General features: G+C 40.1%; 1 protein-coding gene across 1 annotated transcript in view; it reads right to left on the bottom strand.

The window, feature by feature from the left end:
* BRSK2 (BR serine/threonine kinase 2) overlaps window positions 1-17,906 on the bottom strand; it is a gene marked incomplete at its 5' end in the record, with an annotated part of 61,611 nt that extends 43,705 nt beyond the window's left edge. Inside the window, 5 exons of the mRNA XM_039381422.1 lie at window positions 2,403-2,468; window positions 6,302-6,452; window positions 11,514-11,611; window positions 12,344-12,508; window positions 17,875-17,906. Coding sequence (XP_039237356.1) covers window positions 2,403-2,468; window positions 6,302-6,452; window positions 11,514-11,611; window positions 12,344-12,508; window positions 17,875-17,906 — 512 coding nt within the window. The remainder of the gene's footprint in view (window positions 1-2,402; window positions 2,469-6,301; window positions 6,453-11,513; window positions 11,612-12,343; window positions 12,509-17,874) is intronic.
* Window positions 17,907-18,365: the final 459 nt, after the last annotated feature.

Below are 18,365 nucleotides of genomic sequence, written 5' to 3'. Positions count from 1 at the left end.
CAAATCTATCTACAGTGATGTAACTGAGAAGAGCAAATTGACACCCATTGTATACTGAAACCTGTGTGTATATTTATACAGAAAATACACCCATATTCATACATGCAGAATAGTAAAATGTAAATAGAATGGGTGCAGGAAGGTTCAATAATGTTTCTTTCAAGTCATTTTCCCAACTGGGAAAGCACTGAAGAAGTTAACAAAGAGAATGAAAAGCAAATTGACAATAGGGTAAAGAAAAAGGGAAATGAGGTTTAAAAGAAATGAACAATCCCAGGACACAATAGACCCAGAAGCGCAGACATGTGCATTCCCTATAATATTGAAGCAAGTGAACTACGGAGCTGCAGCAACCCAGATACAGAAGAAGAGAAGCACTGAAAGAGGGGGTGAAAGAAAGTCAGAAAGAAAAAGAAAAAGAAAGGGACAGTGGCCTCAGCTACTAAGACAACCATGTGCATCTAGAGGGAAGGGACCCTTAAAGATGCAGTATTCCTTTAAAAAAGATATCATAAAATTGGATAATTAAGCACTGGACAAAAATTTAATGGCCACCCTGATTATCTGACCCCATTTTGCTGGGGTTCACTTCGCTGCCTAGCCCTTCTTTTCACGCGCACATCTAGAATCCAGGTTCTTCCCACCGCTGAGGTCCTTCATTCTAACTCTTAGAAGTGGGAGGGAGGCAAGATCACAGTGAACATGATCCTCAAAAAACCAGCCTGGTCCTTGAATGAGCAGGACCTTGGGTGATCCTCGTGCAGTGCTCTAACCTTCTCCTCCTGTTGTCTGAAAAATACCACCTTTGAGAGGGAGCATGAAATGCCTGTGTGGATTTAACAAATTCCCTCTGAAATTACTGAAGGGTCATTTCCTCTGCTCCTAACACAGCTGTAGCAGCTGCCAGAGATGGACAGAGGGACAAGGAATGGTGGTAGGAACATCTGCTGAAAGACCCCTCTCTTGTAACAGATAAAATTTCTGCATTTCTCTTACTCGACCTGACTTCCAGTTACTGTGAAAAGGCTCCTATTTGGACTAAGTTTTAAGGCAAGAAGTTCCACATGTTCATGAACAGAACTTACATATAGGGGGAATCAGAGAAAGGAACAGGAATTTCCATGTCTATGCTAACAGTCCAGGAAAGCCCAGGCACTAAAGGCTGTATAACCACTACTTCCTCATGACTGTGGAACTAAGAGGTTGCTAATAGTTCAGGTCTAATGCTTGTTAGTATTTTGGCATCTTAAAGAGGGTGCTTTACACACTACATGAGGCACAGTCTCTCCTGCAGATGCATGATGTTCTACACTATGGCAGGTTCAGGACTTGAAACACTGCCTACAAAAGACTGTCTCAGCCTGCAAAAGGCCAAAACAGGGGCTGTCCCTCACACATCCTGCAAGTCTCCTGGGGCTTAAAGGTCACACTTATCTTTAAATAGAAAGATTTTTATGAAAAAGGGAAACAGAAAGAAGAATGGTTTGCCAAGGTCATAGGTTCCTTTAAGGAAGCCATTGCTTCTCCCTTTTTTAATCATATGCCACACTCCTAACCTTTGGGTAAGCTAAGTATTTGTCCAAAATGTATAAGGATTATATTTTGATGTGGAGTTATCCATTGGAATGCCAGCTTTCAACACAGAGAAAAATTCTCTTCCTCCGAGACCAAAATTTTAGAAATAATATGTCCACTAAAAACCTTCCCAAAAGTCTAAGCTTTTTTTTGTGTTAATGGACCCACATAAGCCTACTTAAACTCCCTAAATCTGGGGGCCTGTCCATCTTCCTTTGTGCCTCTATTCACAGTCAGGAGCAACCCTTTTTCTTATTCTTCACCATCTGTCACTTGAACTGTTAGATTAGAATCATCCTCCAAAAAGTCTTCTCTTCAGTCATATTTTCCTCCTGTGTCCTCTGGGTAGTCTTAAGGAGTTTGTCTCCTACCTATAGGTACTCTATATTTTGCTCTGTCAGACTGAATTTCCAGTTTCCTACCATTGCTGTCACTGACTCAGTTGTGCTGCTGTTTCTAATGCTGGGAGTGGAGCACTCTGGGCTTTCCTAGTGTTTTATATTCCAATCCTTCCCAAGGACGTCTTAGCAAATACATCTTCTACCCTGGTTATCCTCACTCACAGCAGAACTGAACCAGAAATAGCAGTAGGATGAAATTTTTGTGGGGAAATCATTGATACAGTCCCAGGCTGCATTGGGGATAGCCTCGGAGGAATAGTACTACACAAAAACATATGTGGTGTGGGGCTGTAAAAAACCACCCTTTTTGCTTCTCTCTAAAGAGAGAATAGAACAGCTCTGTCCCCACACGGAGAAGGTAAGTACTGCATCTTTAAGGTCTCAGCAGTGAGGTAGAGGAGAGGAACATATTGTCAGTGTTTATACCTTTCTTCTTTGTTGAATTTGGGATTGGCTTCAGAGATATCCAGGCTTTTACTGAACATTGTTTTACTATGGCAGGAACAAAGCGAGAAAACAGAGTTACTACTGTGGACATTTTTATAAAAGAGAGTCACCTGAAGCAATGCTGGACACCCAGCCCCCCAACCCATCCTCCCCCTTATAAGCAATGCTCTGAAAAATTTTTCCTTTTACTTTACAGCTACGGCTCACACCTACACAGTGCTGAAGTTCATTATCTTCCCCTGACTTCCGAGGTCTGAGATGACTTCCCCAATGCATACTTGTAAACCTTGCTCTCCTTTATCCAATTTAAAAACCAGGTACCATCTACTTTGTCACACTGTCCAGGGAAAACAGAACATGCCTGAAGGCATAACTTGTAAAGCATTCATTACTCAAAACTTTTCTAGGAGACCTCAAAACTAAGCACAATCTGGGAAAAGGTTAAAATCAGGCCATAGAGCCTCTTAGAGGAATGGTAATCCATTTTGTATTCTAATTTGTAGGGTCCATTACCACTTAACTCCCAACTCTCTTCCCTATACTCAGTGTATAGAGAAATGCCCTTCTTTTTCATACTGGGTCTGAATCCCTGCAGTTTAGAAGCAAAATTCCCTATGCTTTAATAAAAGGGCAGCTCTCTGTAATATGTTTCACTGGTAATATGCTTCACTGTTTCACAGGACACTGCTTCCTAATGTTAGCTGATCTTTCATGCAAGCTCTCCACTTAAATAACTAGAAGAAAATGAATAGTTAACGAAGCCCATTTTAGAATGGTTTTTGGACTCTCACAGCAAAGCTGCTGAAAATTTCTGGCATATCCCCAACAGATTCTAGCTCCTGTGGAATTCTTCTTAATCTGTGTGATTTTAGCACAAGGGACAAAGTAGCTGGTGCTAAACTAAGCTCAGAAACCACCTCTTTTCTTTTGACATTTCAATGAAATACCAGATAGTCTGAGAGGTGGGGACGCCAGAACAGCAGAAGCAATTAAGATATAATTACGAAGCCATTTAGTTGACAACTAGCAGGGAAATCCAAGAACTAACAAAACTTAGTCACCAGTTTTAGGGTGGCTAGAGTTTGTGCATACTAACTTTGTCATATAGATAGATCCAATGGAAAACACTTGGAGAGGTCAGCACAAGCATTTCAGGGAGCCCATAAGCTCAACAAGTATCCTTTGTGCTGAGTTCCCCTCATCTGTTATTCAAAACTAAGTCACTGAAGGACTATGTTTTTCACTTAATACTTTCTCAGCCTGTAGAGTTGAAGGCTGCCAAGTTTCAAATTTCAGTGGAAAGATATGCCCTAAACAAGCCAAGACCAGACCCTTGTAGGGCCCCCACATGGTTACCAAAAGCACAGTTCATGACACAGACATGTAAACCAGAGGTTATAACAGAAATCCTCTCTATGCAAGCAAACATCTGTTTACTACTGTGAAAGAGGACAGTAGGAATAAATCACAAGACACTTGGGTGTGTTTTGCCCCCTGGTTAGAGGTGTATCTTTGCCAGCTCAAGAAAGAAGTAATGGTTCTTTGTCTCTGGATGTTTACACAAATCATCTGTGTCTTAACAGGAAACCTGTTTCCATGGTCCACCTTCCTAGTACTGTAGGATAAAAGCACTGAATAGTCATCTCTTGAGACCAAATCATCTTAAAAAAGCATCCACCTCTGGGATCTAAACCCTACTGCTGTAAAATCCACTGTCAGTGGGTCACTTCATGGAATATAATATGAGACTAGTCATTAAAAATCCCCTTTCTTGGTGGAAGGCACTTGTCATTTTATTACTGACTGTTCTGACAGATGGTGCCCCATCAGCAATGCATCGTCCCGAGACAATCCCCATGCAGTGGTGTTCGTTAATGAAGCCAGTTCATGTTATAAAAGACTGTGCTGCCAGCAACACAAAATGTGCTGTTGTCATCTGCGCATGTGGATGGTATGAATTATGGAAGCTCACACGTGGAGTAAAATAACATCTTCCCTTTAACCCCTTCAAAAACAAGCACTACCATGGCCATCATCATCCGTCATGGTGTTATTACATCCCTTTTTCCACCCTTAATCACACCTTTATGTCCATTCCTGAGTTGTGGCATGCATTGTCCCGTATCTCTTTTGTGCCTGGCAGGTTTTGCTTCCTCCTTAAGCCACAGCCCTTTTTCATTGATATGTAGCCTGGATATGTCTCTGCTCTGAACTCAACCCAGACCTTTTGACTTCAATTGTTTCCTCGTGTGAAGAATTGAGAGAGACATATAAAAGCAAAAGAAATACTTTGGACAGCAAAACACAGCTTTGCCTCTTCAGGCTTTTGAATCCGAAGTCAAAGCTGAGAGCTGAAAGAAAAGGTTTCAGCTCTCAGAAAACTTTGTGATAAATCTAACACCTCCTGTTTGTTCCATCCTGTTGGACACCTCCTGTAAACAGATGCAGAATACTGCAACTCACAGGCAGCCTTGGGGTGGGGAAAAGTAATTTGCCTCTGTCTGGCTCTGGGAGCTTCCCGACCCATGCATCTACCAGGTACCAGATTAAACACGGCAGGCTGAATAAGGAGTCAGTGTTGTGTTCATGCTTACTACTTTGAGGCCTATGAGGAACACAGAGCACACCCTGTCCTGAACACTTCCTTACCTCAGACCTCATTCCAAAGAAAATCACATATTCAAGACAGCTTTCCAACCTACACTACAACAAAAAATCTTTAGGGCAGTGTATCTCAAGGCCACATATTCAGTCTGAAATAAGTCCTAGCAGATTCCGGAAATCACCACTTTTTTGTCACTGTAGATAGAACCGTAACATTTGCCAGCAAAACTTTTCAGCGATTCTAGGGGCCTCTGCAGTATCTATGAAATTACTTCATGTTCTTCACCCAGTTCTCAGTCAGCAAAAGGAGCTTCTGGGCACAACAGCTCTTTTTGAGCAGATCTTAAGAGATGAATGAAAAAAAAAGGCATATCAAAGCTGAAACAGAAGTTACAGCATCAGCATCATCATACATATATGTAAAGTGTTCTTTTATATTGATTGATTCATGCAAGTGTGAAAACAAATGCATGTACTTCCCTTAGGCTAGTCATAGGGACTGGGGAAGCAAGGTCCATGGTTCACGTAAGTGAATTTCTACAGTTCACTTACTCTCTCAGAACTTGCTTTAAGGAGACACCATTTCCATCTGCTGTTTCCCCGTAAGACTGACACTTTCTTTGATAGAAAAGAGGTAAAATTATATATATTCCATCACTTTACAGGCAGTGGTAATTTATGTGGGTCAGATGCACACTGGCTCTGACAGCACATTTCAAAGGCATTTGCAGATGTCTGGACAAGGTTTTTTAGATTCAAGCTGTTCTGATGACATGGAGGGTGGGGTTCATCTCATTTAACTTCAGGTGTCCAAAAGCTAGGAACCTAATCCAAGATAGTTACCTAGATTCCTGTTGTAGGCTATGGAGACAGAGAAGAACAAGCAGAGAATAATTTATCCTGTTTGACAGGACATATGTATCTGAGACCTTCCAAAGCCCTCATCTGCCCCCACTGCCTAGTCAGCCTGTATCGCAAGCTTGGACTGAATGCCTATGTTCTCCACAACCAAAAAGAGGTGAGATGAATCCCGCCCAGAGGACATGGTTTCCTGAGGAAGAGCGGCAAGCAAACAGAACCCTCGGGCCCCTGGCAGGACTCCTGGCCCTGTGTGCACAAGCGCAGCTGGCTGCCAGACCATGTTGCAAATGTGCTTGGAAGTTGTAACGAGTGCTGGTGCGAACAGGAAAGCTCCACAGCTTCTTTGTATGTATAACATAAAGGGGGGTAGCAAACCCAGACAGGCAGGACTCCTGGGTAAAGCAGAGACCCACCTCTGTCCATGTTGTGCCATTTCAATAGCTCTGCGAGCAGGGACTGGGGAGCCGCCATCTGTCACGCTGAGAACCTCCATCGACTTCCTTTCCGGCCGCCGCTTCCCATGCCTGTTCAGCATTGGGGAGTCCACACGCTTCCTGGGGGGATCTTTACGAAAAGAAAACGCTGTCAGCTGAATTTAGCTGTGATTTACCTCACACAGGTTGGTTAAATCTTCTCTCAACAATTTCACTCTTGCACCTCCTCTACAGTGACAGATATCTTTATGAGGGAGATGAACATTTGCAGTCTCTCCCTTCTTCCAAACTTGCAAGCATTAAGGCATAAGTTGCACTCTATCTACACAGAGAAGGAGCACTGCCCCTGCCCTGAACCTATGAGCACTGTAACATAAAGGTACAACTATACTGTAGCTTGCAGAAATTAGCTTACAAAGCTGCTAACAGTAATGACAAGATGATACAACAGCATGGACTACAGCACAGGCTGTTAGCCACAGCATAAGCCATCTAGGGATCTTGTGTATGCACTCAGGTTGCTAGACCTTGCCTTCAATGCTCCTGCTAGCTAGATTAAATGTGACACAAGGACATGGGTACATTCTGAACTCAGAATTGCATTCTGCTCTGGAAACATATCCTTTTTTTGCATCTTTAAGATTAGATTTCAGGTTTTTCCCAGTGATTTATATTTTTCCTTCTTCAGCATTGCAAATTAAACATGCTTGTCTACCTGAGATGAATCTTCAATGAGAACCACTAAAATTTCTCTCAGAGCTCATCATACAGCTTTTACTACTATATAGGTAACCAAAATGCTTTGCACCTTTTATTGTGTAACAATTCTATGAGATATCAAAGTGCTAGTTTAGCTTTGTGCAGTGAAAACTGAAGTATAAGAATGAAAGATTCATTCCTAAAGATTTTGACAAACATTTACTGAGGTTCTGAGGAGCACTTAAATTGTTCTGAAAAGAGCCTTTAGATATCAAAATGCATTGCAGAAGGTGACTTGCCAAACAATACACACCTCCATGGTGAAGCAGGGAACTAAATGCAGACCTGCTGAGATGTTTTATTACTAACACCTCTCATGGTATCAAAAGAGTAAAAAGGAGCAAGGCAGAAAAAAATACAGAAGGATTTTCTTTCTTTTGGTTGGGCTATTTCAATTCCCTGCCTCTGCTTATAGACACATTTTTAATTTTAGTGGAGAGTGACCACTTGTAAAAGAAGGCATCCTTCACTCCTGCCGTTAGAAAGAAGCTCACAGTGCCCAGCCCTTAAGGCTGTTTCTTCTGTCAAGATTCCTTTGCAAAACCAGAAACATCATATTTGACACTTCTACCTCTACTGCCTAGTCCTTATTATCCTGCCCTCCTCACACCTCCCCCATCTGCTTGTTTCTTCTTTCTTTTTCTCATGTCATGTTTTTTAGAACAAGATCTCTTTAAGGTAGAGCTTTTTCTTGAAACAATGAGCATAAGCAAAGATGGCTCAAATGCAAATGGGTCAGTGATAACAACTGACCCCATTAGTTAGTGATAACAACTGTATAAACCAAGTATTCTTTGTATTAGCAGTAATAATGTTCCTGTTAAAAAATAATAAGGAAAAAAGTACAGTTGTATATCACTCAATTTCAAACTAGGCCCAGTAATAAAGAGATAGTAGAAAACGGTAGGGGCAATGAACTCTAGATAGGAAAAATAAAGAAGGCATAAAGTTGACAGAAAAGCAAAGAGAAATAAATCAAATAAAGCATGTGTGACTTCAGCTGCATATGTGTAAGTGGTCAAAAGAAAGCTGGGGCAAGGTTCATCTTTCAAACTCTTCCTTCTTCAAGTAAGTTGAAAGCATAAGAAAGTATAAGAAAGAATTCATGCCACAGAACACTGCTGGTATCGTAAGTGTGATTAGAGCTGAGTAACACACATGTGGAGAGTATATATAACACAAAATTGATATAAGTTTTGCAGCGGGATATCAGATAGTAGAAAGGAAGGTAAAAGAGTGCAGTTTATAAGAAAGGAGGAAGAAGCAAGATGAAAAAAGCATCTAGTGTTGAAAGAATGGAGATGGATAAGTTCAAACTGCATCGATGTTAGCTAACAATAGAGGCTAAACAAGAAAGATGGAAAAAAGCATGAAAAACATATTATGAACATGTATTTTAAAAGGCAATTTGATCCAAGCATGTTCAAAACAGAAGACTTTAGCAAACAGAAATTCAGTCAAATGACACTTACAAAAGTGACAGGCCAAACAGAAGGTGGACTTTAAAAGACAGTGAAGAAGAAATTTGAAGAGGAATTAGCTAAAGACTTTAATGGTGGTGTTTTGTATAGCCATCAGAGAGAGAAAGCTCAAGAGAAGGACATTAGCCAGAGGGATCATGAGGGAATCAACAGAACAATTAAGGAGGAGAAGGATATCACTAACAAGCTAAACGTTTCTTTTATATCAGTCATTGCTGCTTAAGATGCTGGAAGATATTGATTTCCAATCTATACTTTGAACTATCAAAGAGAGAGAGTAAGCAAAAAGACCAGATGGTGAAATGCATCTATAAATTCAGGAACAGCAATTCACAAAAGTTGGATGAAAAATATATCCAGAAACTTGCATGAATTGAGCTTCTAATAAAGGTATTTGATGCCTCTTTAAAATTGACTACAATCCTACATTATACATAGCTGAGAGTAGCAAGTATTGTATATACTTTTTAGAAGGGTCTGATTAAGAAATGACAGGGCATCATCACTGTCAAGTCTAAAGATACTAAAGAAATAGTTAAATACACAGTCATCCTGCCATAATGACTAAAGTGGTGCCATACAAAAGCAGTAGATTTTTCAGAAGCACAGGAACTAAAAATAGGAAAACCTCCATTATTTGCTCTTCCCTTCTTGACTCTCTGGAAATATTCCATGTGGCAAAAAAACATCACGCCATAGTCAAGATCTGTGATAGTACTGAGGATATAGTTTCCTTTTATTTCACATCAAAAAAGTGAAGCCATTCCTAAGGATTTTTACAGAAGAATACAGAATCATATAGGTAATGATCCAATTATAAATCCACCATCTCATGGAAGGTGGGAAATAAAGGTTCAACTTCTAAGTTTGGACAAGGCACCTATATCCTATATATCTGTTCTGGCCCAATCTCTTGTTCTCTGGTTTATTAAGAAACTTCACCCCACAAAAGCCTTTTCCTCAATGAGACATTAGTTGACATTCATTCGTTTTACTGAGAACTTTCTCATTCCTATGTTTTCAAGTAAAGAAAATGGAGCTGCACTTGAAAAACACTGGAAGTGACCCTTCCCTGGCTCTTTGAAAAAACTTTATACAGCTGGAACAGACAAAAGGGACACCAGAAGAGAGGGCAAGCCTGAGCTGGCCATATTTTCACCTGGATCTGTCCTTTCTGAGACCTAATATGCCAAGAAATAGGAAAAAAGCAAAATACTCTCAAATGCTTTGTTGTTTTTTGGCAAGACCTCAGACAATGCACAACTCTCACGAACATTTCTTCAAGCTGCTATTATTAAATCCGTTACTTTTTCTCTGCTTTTCTTTGTTTGTGCAAGGCCATTGCTAATGGCTAATGATGAGATATTAATCAGACACATGACTGTTCCTAATTAAACCTTGCCCCATGTTCTCAGAGATACTGCTGGGAACAGAGGATGTGGAAATCCCCTGTGGAAGAAGAAGTACAACCTACAAACACTCAAAGAATAAAGCTCAAAGGTGCTGGTGAAGCACAGTGATATATACAGAGCAGTGTTTCCCTCTTAGGAAACATTTTCACTCCTTTTACAAAAATACCATAAGAGTGGAGCATAGTAGTTCAAATCATGGAAATGCTTTGGCATGTGGAAGAGAGATATATGATGTATTTAGGGCATAGCTACGTATTCCCTTACATGCTGGATATGAAGATTCTAGAGTCACCTTGCTTCTTTTTTAGGACAAAAGCATTTCTAAAACAAGATGATGCTGTCCTTACATGGCAGGATAATCTGTTTGAGTCAAAAGCTGATTAGTAAAGTGGTAGATGACAAACTGCACTGAGCAAGGGGCTTTTGACCACAGGACCTGCAGCCGGCACATCTACTCATCTTCATCAGGATCCCCACTAACATGTTCTCTGTAGCTCCATCGAGGTAGGAGTTTAAAAATTGCTGTGTTAACTAAGAACTTTTATCTCTTCTCCTACAGAAGAGATTCTCCTGCAAAATTATAGGGCCTGGAGCCTGGAACTCGGATAAGGTAATAATTCAATGGAGCATTAACAAATTTACAGTGCAATATAGCATTGCCCTGTAGGCCTGTAAGATTCCAGGCTTTCCAGGGAAAAAAACCAGCACTTTACTTCTAGTCTTAAAGTGCTGAAATACAATGCCTGAAAATCACAACACTGCTACGTAAAAATGCTATTTCAGATCATTGCTAGAAGTGACTAATCCTTTATTAAACTTCTGTCACTCTGCACAGCAAGAGTCACTTATATAGTTAGCTCCTTGGGAAGTATTTTTCCTGTTGATTAGTGAAGCCCTTGGTGATCAGCAGCACCCTAAGATATCAATGAATAAATAGAAATAAAGTGGTATCACAAGGGCTTTACGAGATGTATAATCTTACTGCACGTTAAGCTTTTAAAATCTAAGTCTAAAAACATGGGAGTTTGATTTCTGTACTATAAATAGCTAAGTGATATTATTCATATTTTCAACAGCGTATGTATTCATTTACAGAAGAGAGCATGTATACATGTGTAACTGCATAGAGATGCACTGCTACACAGTCTCATTGGTTGAAGTCCATGAGCAGCATTTCTGCAATACTGCACGTAGATTAGTAACTAGAAAATTCTGCCACTAGATTATACTGCTCCTAAACCGAATCTGTTTGCATATAGACAGCTGGTGGGTCCACAGCACACTTTTTAGGGTCTCATTCAAGACTTACTTGGATGTTTCTGCACTGTGAGACAGACATGTCCTGAGAAAAAAAGCCCTTGATTTCAACCATGAAACAGACATGCCTTCCCTAGGTTGAGGATTCTCACACCATTTCAGTGGAGATGTAACAGTGATGCTAGACTTTGGGTTTATATTAAAATAAAATTAAAAAAAAAAAAAGGTGAAGAGGAACTAGTTGATATGGGTTCTTGGTGACTGAGGTCATATCTGTAGTACCTATTTCATTTCTAGGGGGAAGATCCTCATCTTCATGACTAGGATACCTCTCCTTCCGGTCAAGCAGAAGAAAATAAATCATTTTTTCTTGGTTTTCCCTGAAAAAAAAAAGAAAACGAATCTTTACATTTGGAAAGAAAAAAACACCAACACATAGATAAACCCTTTTCATCAAATGAATAGTTACAGTTATTCTAAATAAGTTGGAAATAGTCATGTACCTGCCAGCAAGATACACAACCCACAGAGCTTTTGAGACCCTTGCTGTCTCCAACAAGCAGCTAGTGAGGAAGGGAAATACGATTCCTATGTTATGCACACAGAACAGAGGCACAGGACAGACAAGGTAATGTGTCCACGGGAAGTCCAAACCAATAGTGGCAGCAAGACAGGTCTGAGCCTCTAAATGCTCTTTCTACTATGTGTCCCTCTTAACACCTCAGGAAATACACCAGCTCTTAGGCATAGGCTTCAAATAAATAAAAATCTGCCAACAAAGGCATATCCAACACACATAACAGCAACGATACCTCCCCGTCTGGACTGTACAGCCCATCTTTTAATGAATTGACCTGGCCTGGCAGCAAGGGAAAAGACAGCACCATGCCTTCATTGCTGGTCAGGCTGTGAGCTTCTGACCCATGGAGCAAGAAAGGCTCAGTGCTTGCTCCCAACACCTCACTAGCAAATAAGCAGCCAGAGGGTGAGAAGTTGCTACCAGTCACTCACAGAGAGAGACACCAGTTACAGTGCTCTCTACCTCTCCCCCACTTTATTAGCATCCCAGTCCCTGGACACCCAACTGATATGAAGACTGAGCAAGTGCTTACTCTTCCGACAACAAGTCCTGTAAGAGTTTATTTCGGTCGCGGAAGCAGCCTAACGAGTGCATGCTATCTAACACGTCTGGATCAATATCCTCCAAGGAAGGGAGAGAACGAATCTGCACCTTTCGAGGGATTGGTTGCTCTGGTTCTGGCTCATTCTTACCCCCTCTGCAGAGGAAAGAAGATGAGAGGGAGAAAGGGGGAGGGAAAGAAGGAGAGAAAAGAAACATGAGTCACAAATGAACCCATACTCTGAAACACAGCCTGCAGCAACAGATGGAAATAGCCTGCTAAATTCCCACTGAGAGACCAGAGCTCCCACCCAGACAGATACTTTTTTCAGAAGAAACTGTCGTGAAGGCTAAGATTGACCAGCAGCTTATGGATTTGGGTCTCTAACGAGAAATGTCTGCATTCAGTCAGGGAGGCAGAAGAAACTTCACTTACCAGTGCCCTTATAAAAGAAGCAGCTGTTCAGCATCCTAATGCTGAACATTTACAAAACCCTACGTGGTTTTAGAGATGCTCTCTCATCAGCAGGCCAGACCTCAGACTATCAGGTTGAATAATGCAAGCTGAGTGATTCTCTTTCAAAGAAGGAGCTCTGAACAAACCGTCACTATTTTTCACCAATTCTGATTCCAACTGGCATTGCAGCAGTTAATGCTTCTAATGTGATTAAGAGATCTCAGTGTTCAGGTTCCCACTTGACACGCTTTAAAGGTTTTTGGGGAAACTAGGCTGCTTAATTACATGCCCAAATATGACAATCTCTGCTTCTCTTCAGATATGCAGATTTGAAAATTCTGGCTCAAGTGTGGTGCCCGTGGTCAGTGGCAGACCTCAGAACACAACACTAGCAGCAGAACATTTTACTCTTTCAAATGTACTTAATGCAGGCTTTCTGCACAATTATCTCATCCCATTCACTAGGCTCAGGAAATATTGATTATTCATTGCAATTAGAGGCCCTGACTGTAAGAAACAGGTCAGGGTGTCAGGGTATTATAACTGCCTAACGACATATATTGCAGACATTCTGAATATCCTTTGATTTTATTTTGAAAGGCAGCAAGCAATTTGTGTAAACTCTATCCACCTCAAGAGGTGGGTTTGGTGGTGGTGGTGGTGTTTTCATTGGAGAAACAGTCCACCCTGAATCTTTGCTATTTCTCAATGGATGCCTTGTGCAATGTCAAAGTTTCCCTGCTCTGTGGGTCCTCCCTTTCCTTTATGTGATTCAAATGTGTGAGTCCAGGCACACGCTGGGTCCAGGTTCCCACGTGGGAGACAAGAATCAGGAAGATTTAAACTGCATTTGCCATTTATGGAGCAAATGTCCGTGTTTGGACAGGAGATTCTTTCTGATGCTGGAAGAAATAAGGTGGACACGACTTGTGAAGTTACTCGCACAGCTTAACATCTTGAGCTGTCCAAATATCTACACAGAAAAAGAAGTTCCAATTTAAATGTCCTTATTTTTTTCTTGTGTAAGTTAGAAAGCAACTCTGGTAGGATCATACATATGAGCTTGAGGTTTCAGCCAAAAAGAGAGCCAATGTAGATTATTTCCTCCAAGTTAAGAAGGCAATACTAAGTCATAGCAGCCAAGATAGGACAGTTACATGCTGGGGCAATTACAGGAGATTGCTGGATGCTATTTGCATTTTGTTTTTAAGCAAGTTGAAATGCAGTTGTGAGGTATCTGCTCTGTTAACTGTTTGTGGGACATCACTTGCAGAAAGATTGCTTGGAAATTTTTGTTTTATCTTCTCTTGAAGCAGTGAAAATGTGCTTAGCCCTTCCTGGATATATGTCATGGAGTCAGACTGTGGTGTACATTACATGGGCCATGACGACATGGGTCAGATCCCACTTCTCTTACAGTGGGCACTCAGACACATCATTCTCAGTTTTATTCAGTTTTGGGGACTGGAAGCAGAATATACAGGACACAGAAAGAATCTGCTTCCTGGGATTCGTTCTTGTGTACCAAACCACTAAAACACAGCTTCTGATGCCCCCTTTGAGACTCACAGAAGTGTCTGTGTCTTGAATCTAAGAGCTAGATTCAGAAATCTTTGTTCAACTAAAGAAACATCTTATTCCTTGTAAGAGATCACTACTCTTACCGCTTAGAATCAGGATCTAGCTCTCAGTAGGTAATAAGCAATGATTAGATCATATCTTTGCACTATTAAAGACAGCAATGACCTTGTCATTAAGATAAATTCTTGAAGGATGGACCTTTGAAAGCAGCCCAGTGTTTTTGGTTTTCAGTGATCTGCAATTCACTTCTGAAAAGTATTGACTTAATTAATCAATCATTATGTTACAAGCAGATGTCCTTAAGGTAATTTAAAGAGATTAAAAATAATTGTTGTCTCTGAAAATTTCCAGAAAATCTGGGTTTCCTACTAGTCACCCTAGTCCACAGCAAAATAGAATTTGCAAGCTTCTTTTGCATCAATTGGCATGGGAGCCATTTCTAGACGACAACACAGCTTGCCATCTTCTGTGCACTGGAAAGTGGCATGTCCTTATGCTCTGCACCTGGTCAGCCTCAGACATAGGCAGGAATTTTCACATCTCCTCATCAGGTACAAGTAAAATCTGCAAAGAGGCGTCTCGTCATTTGACAACGCAATTCAGTGCTTCAGGAAACAAAAATCACTGGGTCTGGGCTGTGATTGGCATGACTGTAATGCCTGTTCCATTCTCAGTCTAGCAGAGAGTGACAAATTTGTTGCATTTCAGCCCACACAGACATCAAACAATGTCACACGATGAATACAGCAAATCACATATATTTTTTTAAAGGCCCACATGAGTGCGATTGCTGCTTTAAAACCCACCCTTTTTTGTGAGGATCGGTGCATACAACGGCTGTGATTCCTGAGGAGGGTGGACTTTTTCAATCTCTCCATGAAATTCTCTCATGAATCTCACTGAGATGCCCATTTGCGTCAGTGCAAAAGCAAAGCAGAACCAGTACACTTATTCTTTATTTTGTTTTAGTAAATGTGGTACCTTCACAATTAGGGCAATAACTCAGTGTTACAGGAGTATGCATTTGCCACAACAGCTAATTTTATTTGCCCTCTTTCTTTATTAAAAAAATGTGAGAATAACTGCTGTTTATTTTCTGGCTTATGATAACCTACGTTTGAGGTAAAAATAAATTATTTCAATTATAAAGGCTTGAAAAACCTCACTGAATTAATTTGGGTGGGAGAGTAAGAAGAACTGGAGGTTGCTGATGAAAGGTTTCACTTTGATTTCTTTTTCCTTTTTTAGGCTTGTGAATCATGATTTCAACTTTCAAGACCTCTTTCTCTGTCTCTCTTAGTCTGCAATTAAATCTTTTCCTCAGTTTTACAGTAGCCTTAATATTTATTTGAAGAATTAAGTGAAATCGCTTATATATTCTGAGTACAACTTTCAGGTCAGTAACCTATATATGACAAAGGATGAAGATTTTACATAGAATAGCAGATGAAATAAAGGAAAAAATTTAAGAGATGAGCAAAACAGTCATAGAATAAAGCACTTATAACCCCCCCTTCTCTGTCAGCATCAGTATTTCCAGGAAAAATGAATGCAAAGAGGCTGTGAAACATTACCAGATGATAGTAGCTGAGTTTTGGAGGTGGCAGGGTTATTCACTGACTAAAATTAGTCACAGGAGGTTAAACTCCTGAGGTCAATCCATGGCCAGTATAGAGAAAATGAGAAAGAGACTTATTAAAAAAGCTATTTTGAGCAGAAACTTCTGAAGAGACATGTGGAAGAGCTTTTCTCCACTGACTACACTGGGAGTCTAGGGGAGACTTGCTTTTGCAAAACTCAGTTTCTACTTCTGAAAACAGCCTCAGATGATATTTCTCTTGACACAGTTTACTGTGTCAATCATCAAAGAGTCTGACCTTCATTGAGAAGTACATGAAAAATTTCAAATGCTTATGTCTGCAAAGAAAAAAAAAATCTTCAAATTCTAAATACAGAATAAAGTCATGAAATAATACTGGTGTAATTGTGCATGAGAGAGCCTGGGACAACAGTCTTTCAATAGGTGAAAATTTCCAGGCAAAAATCTTGAGGAGGGTTAGAATAATAATATAAGCGATCAATAACTTTTCATTTTATTTCCTATTCCAGTTCTGATTAAAGCACAGAGAGAGCCAGTTGATTTCACTCCAGGAAGAAACAGAGGGGATCAGTTGTCCAATCTGATGTAAACAGCATTTACTTCTGGAATTGCTAGTAAAACATTATAGGAGAGATTTCACAGATTACAATCAGAGATTTTCCCCCTCCATTTCTTCTACGTTTATCCATGAGAGTTTAAAAAAAAAAGTACCTGCTGCAGACAACAGTTGTGCCCTTCTTTGGTTTAAAAAGGTGCCATGTCTGGTTATTGGAGAGAGCACGAAAAAGCCATGGGCAGAGTGCTGCCACCATTACAGGCAAACTAAGTTTTTTCTTAGTTCAAATGTTTTCTTAGCTATTCAACAAACCACTGAAGGCCCTCAGGTTCTATTAAAAATAAATCCAGAGGTGAACATTTTCCATAAGATAGAATTAGAGAAAACAAATACAAAAAAAAGTGGTTGTTTTTTTTTTTTTCTTACTAGTGACAGGCTTATGTATCAGTTCATATAATCCTTGAGTACTTCTCAAGAGCAATGATAGGATTATGAAGGTAGGACTTCCCTTACCACCCACTTGGGAAATGCTGACCCTGAGAAACATGTATCAAAGCATCATTTCCTTGTTTAATATGTGAAGTAGTCTCTCTTTGATTAGGTTATCATCAGTATAAAAAAGTTATTTACTTAGGTTTCTTGAAATACTATTAAAGCTACACAGAGTGCAAGGTCACTTTTAAAAGCCATCAATCTTCCTTATACACAAACCACTAGACAGGCATGTACTTTTCTCCCAGACCTCCTGTTTCACTGTCAGGACTGCTGCTTTTAATCAAGTCACAGAACTATTCTCGCATCAACAGGTTACAAGGTCAGAAGCAGCCTCTTAGCTTGCTATGAAGAAGGAGCAGGGATTATGAGACAGAAAAGCTCTTGCTCACAGGTGCTTACTTATCAATATCATCATTTTTGTTTCTACTTCAGAGAAAAGCCAAGATGCCAAGAAAGAACAAATGAAAGCTTTCTTGTCAAGAAGGTATTACAAGGGATTGTCTGCAGCACTTGGATAGCAAACTAAATATGGCTGCTAGTTGTGGGGGTTTTTTTGCTGATCACCTGCAGGTATCTCTTTAACACAGCAAGTTGCTGTGCTATTTCAAACAGTTGTTAGCCACTGTACAAAAAAAGTTCCTGGGTTGGTATATATAGAAGAAATTATATGAGTAGCAAAGGGTAAAAAAAAATTAAAAGTCTTTCTATCCTCTGCCCCTTTTCCCACCCAGGCGAAACCTGCTTCCAGACTCCAGTCTCACTCTTCAGAAATTATTTGAATATCAGAACCAATAATGAATGCATACAAAAATGAATTGAAAAAATGTTACTTACATATACCATATGTGTTTCTGAATATGTTCTAACTGTAAAGGAAAAGAAAACAAGGAATTAGTGCTGTAAAACAGAAAAGGTAACTCCACAAGACATCCTTATTCAAGTAAGTTCAACATTTCAGAGATGAATCTGTGCATACCAGAGCTGCTCATCCTCACCCATCCCACTGAAAATGAGACTAGAATTCCAAACATAATGGGTCAGTCAGGAGCAAATCCCAGGAAAATGCTAATTATGAGGCTTCACAGGCAAGTGTTTTGGCAATTTAAGTTTTTCCCTTCCCTCTATTACTTAACCAAAGCTAACAAACTGCTCCATTCTGAATGTGCATAAGAGCTAATTTTTTATATTTAAAGTTCATTTCTAGTTTCGTTTTGGAGAAAAAGAGAGATAGAAAGAAGAAAATAGGTTCAAACAGATAATGTAAATAAACAAAATAATTTGTGCACGTGTGAGGAGAACTTTTGCCAGGACCCACTCCTGATTGG

The sequence above is a fragment of the Pipra filicauda genome, unplaced genomic scaffold (genome assembly GCF_003945595.2).
Source record: "Pipra filicauda isolate LSUMZ 115617 unplaced genomic scaffold, ASM394559v2 scaffold222_size1277272_pilon, whole genome shotgun sequence".
NCBI lineage: Eukaryota > Metazoa > Chordata > Aves > Passeriformes > Pipridae > Pipra > Pipra filicauda.
Note: the sequence above shows the minus strand (reverse complement) of the source record. Positions and strands in the feature narration are given on the sequence as shown.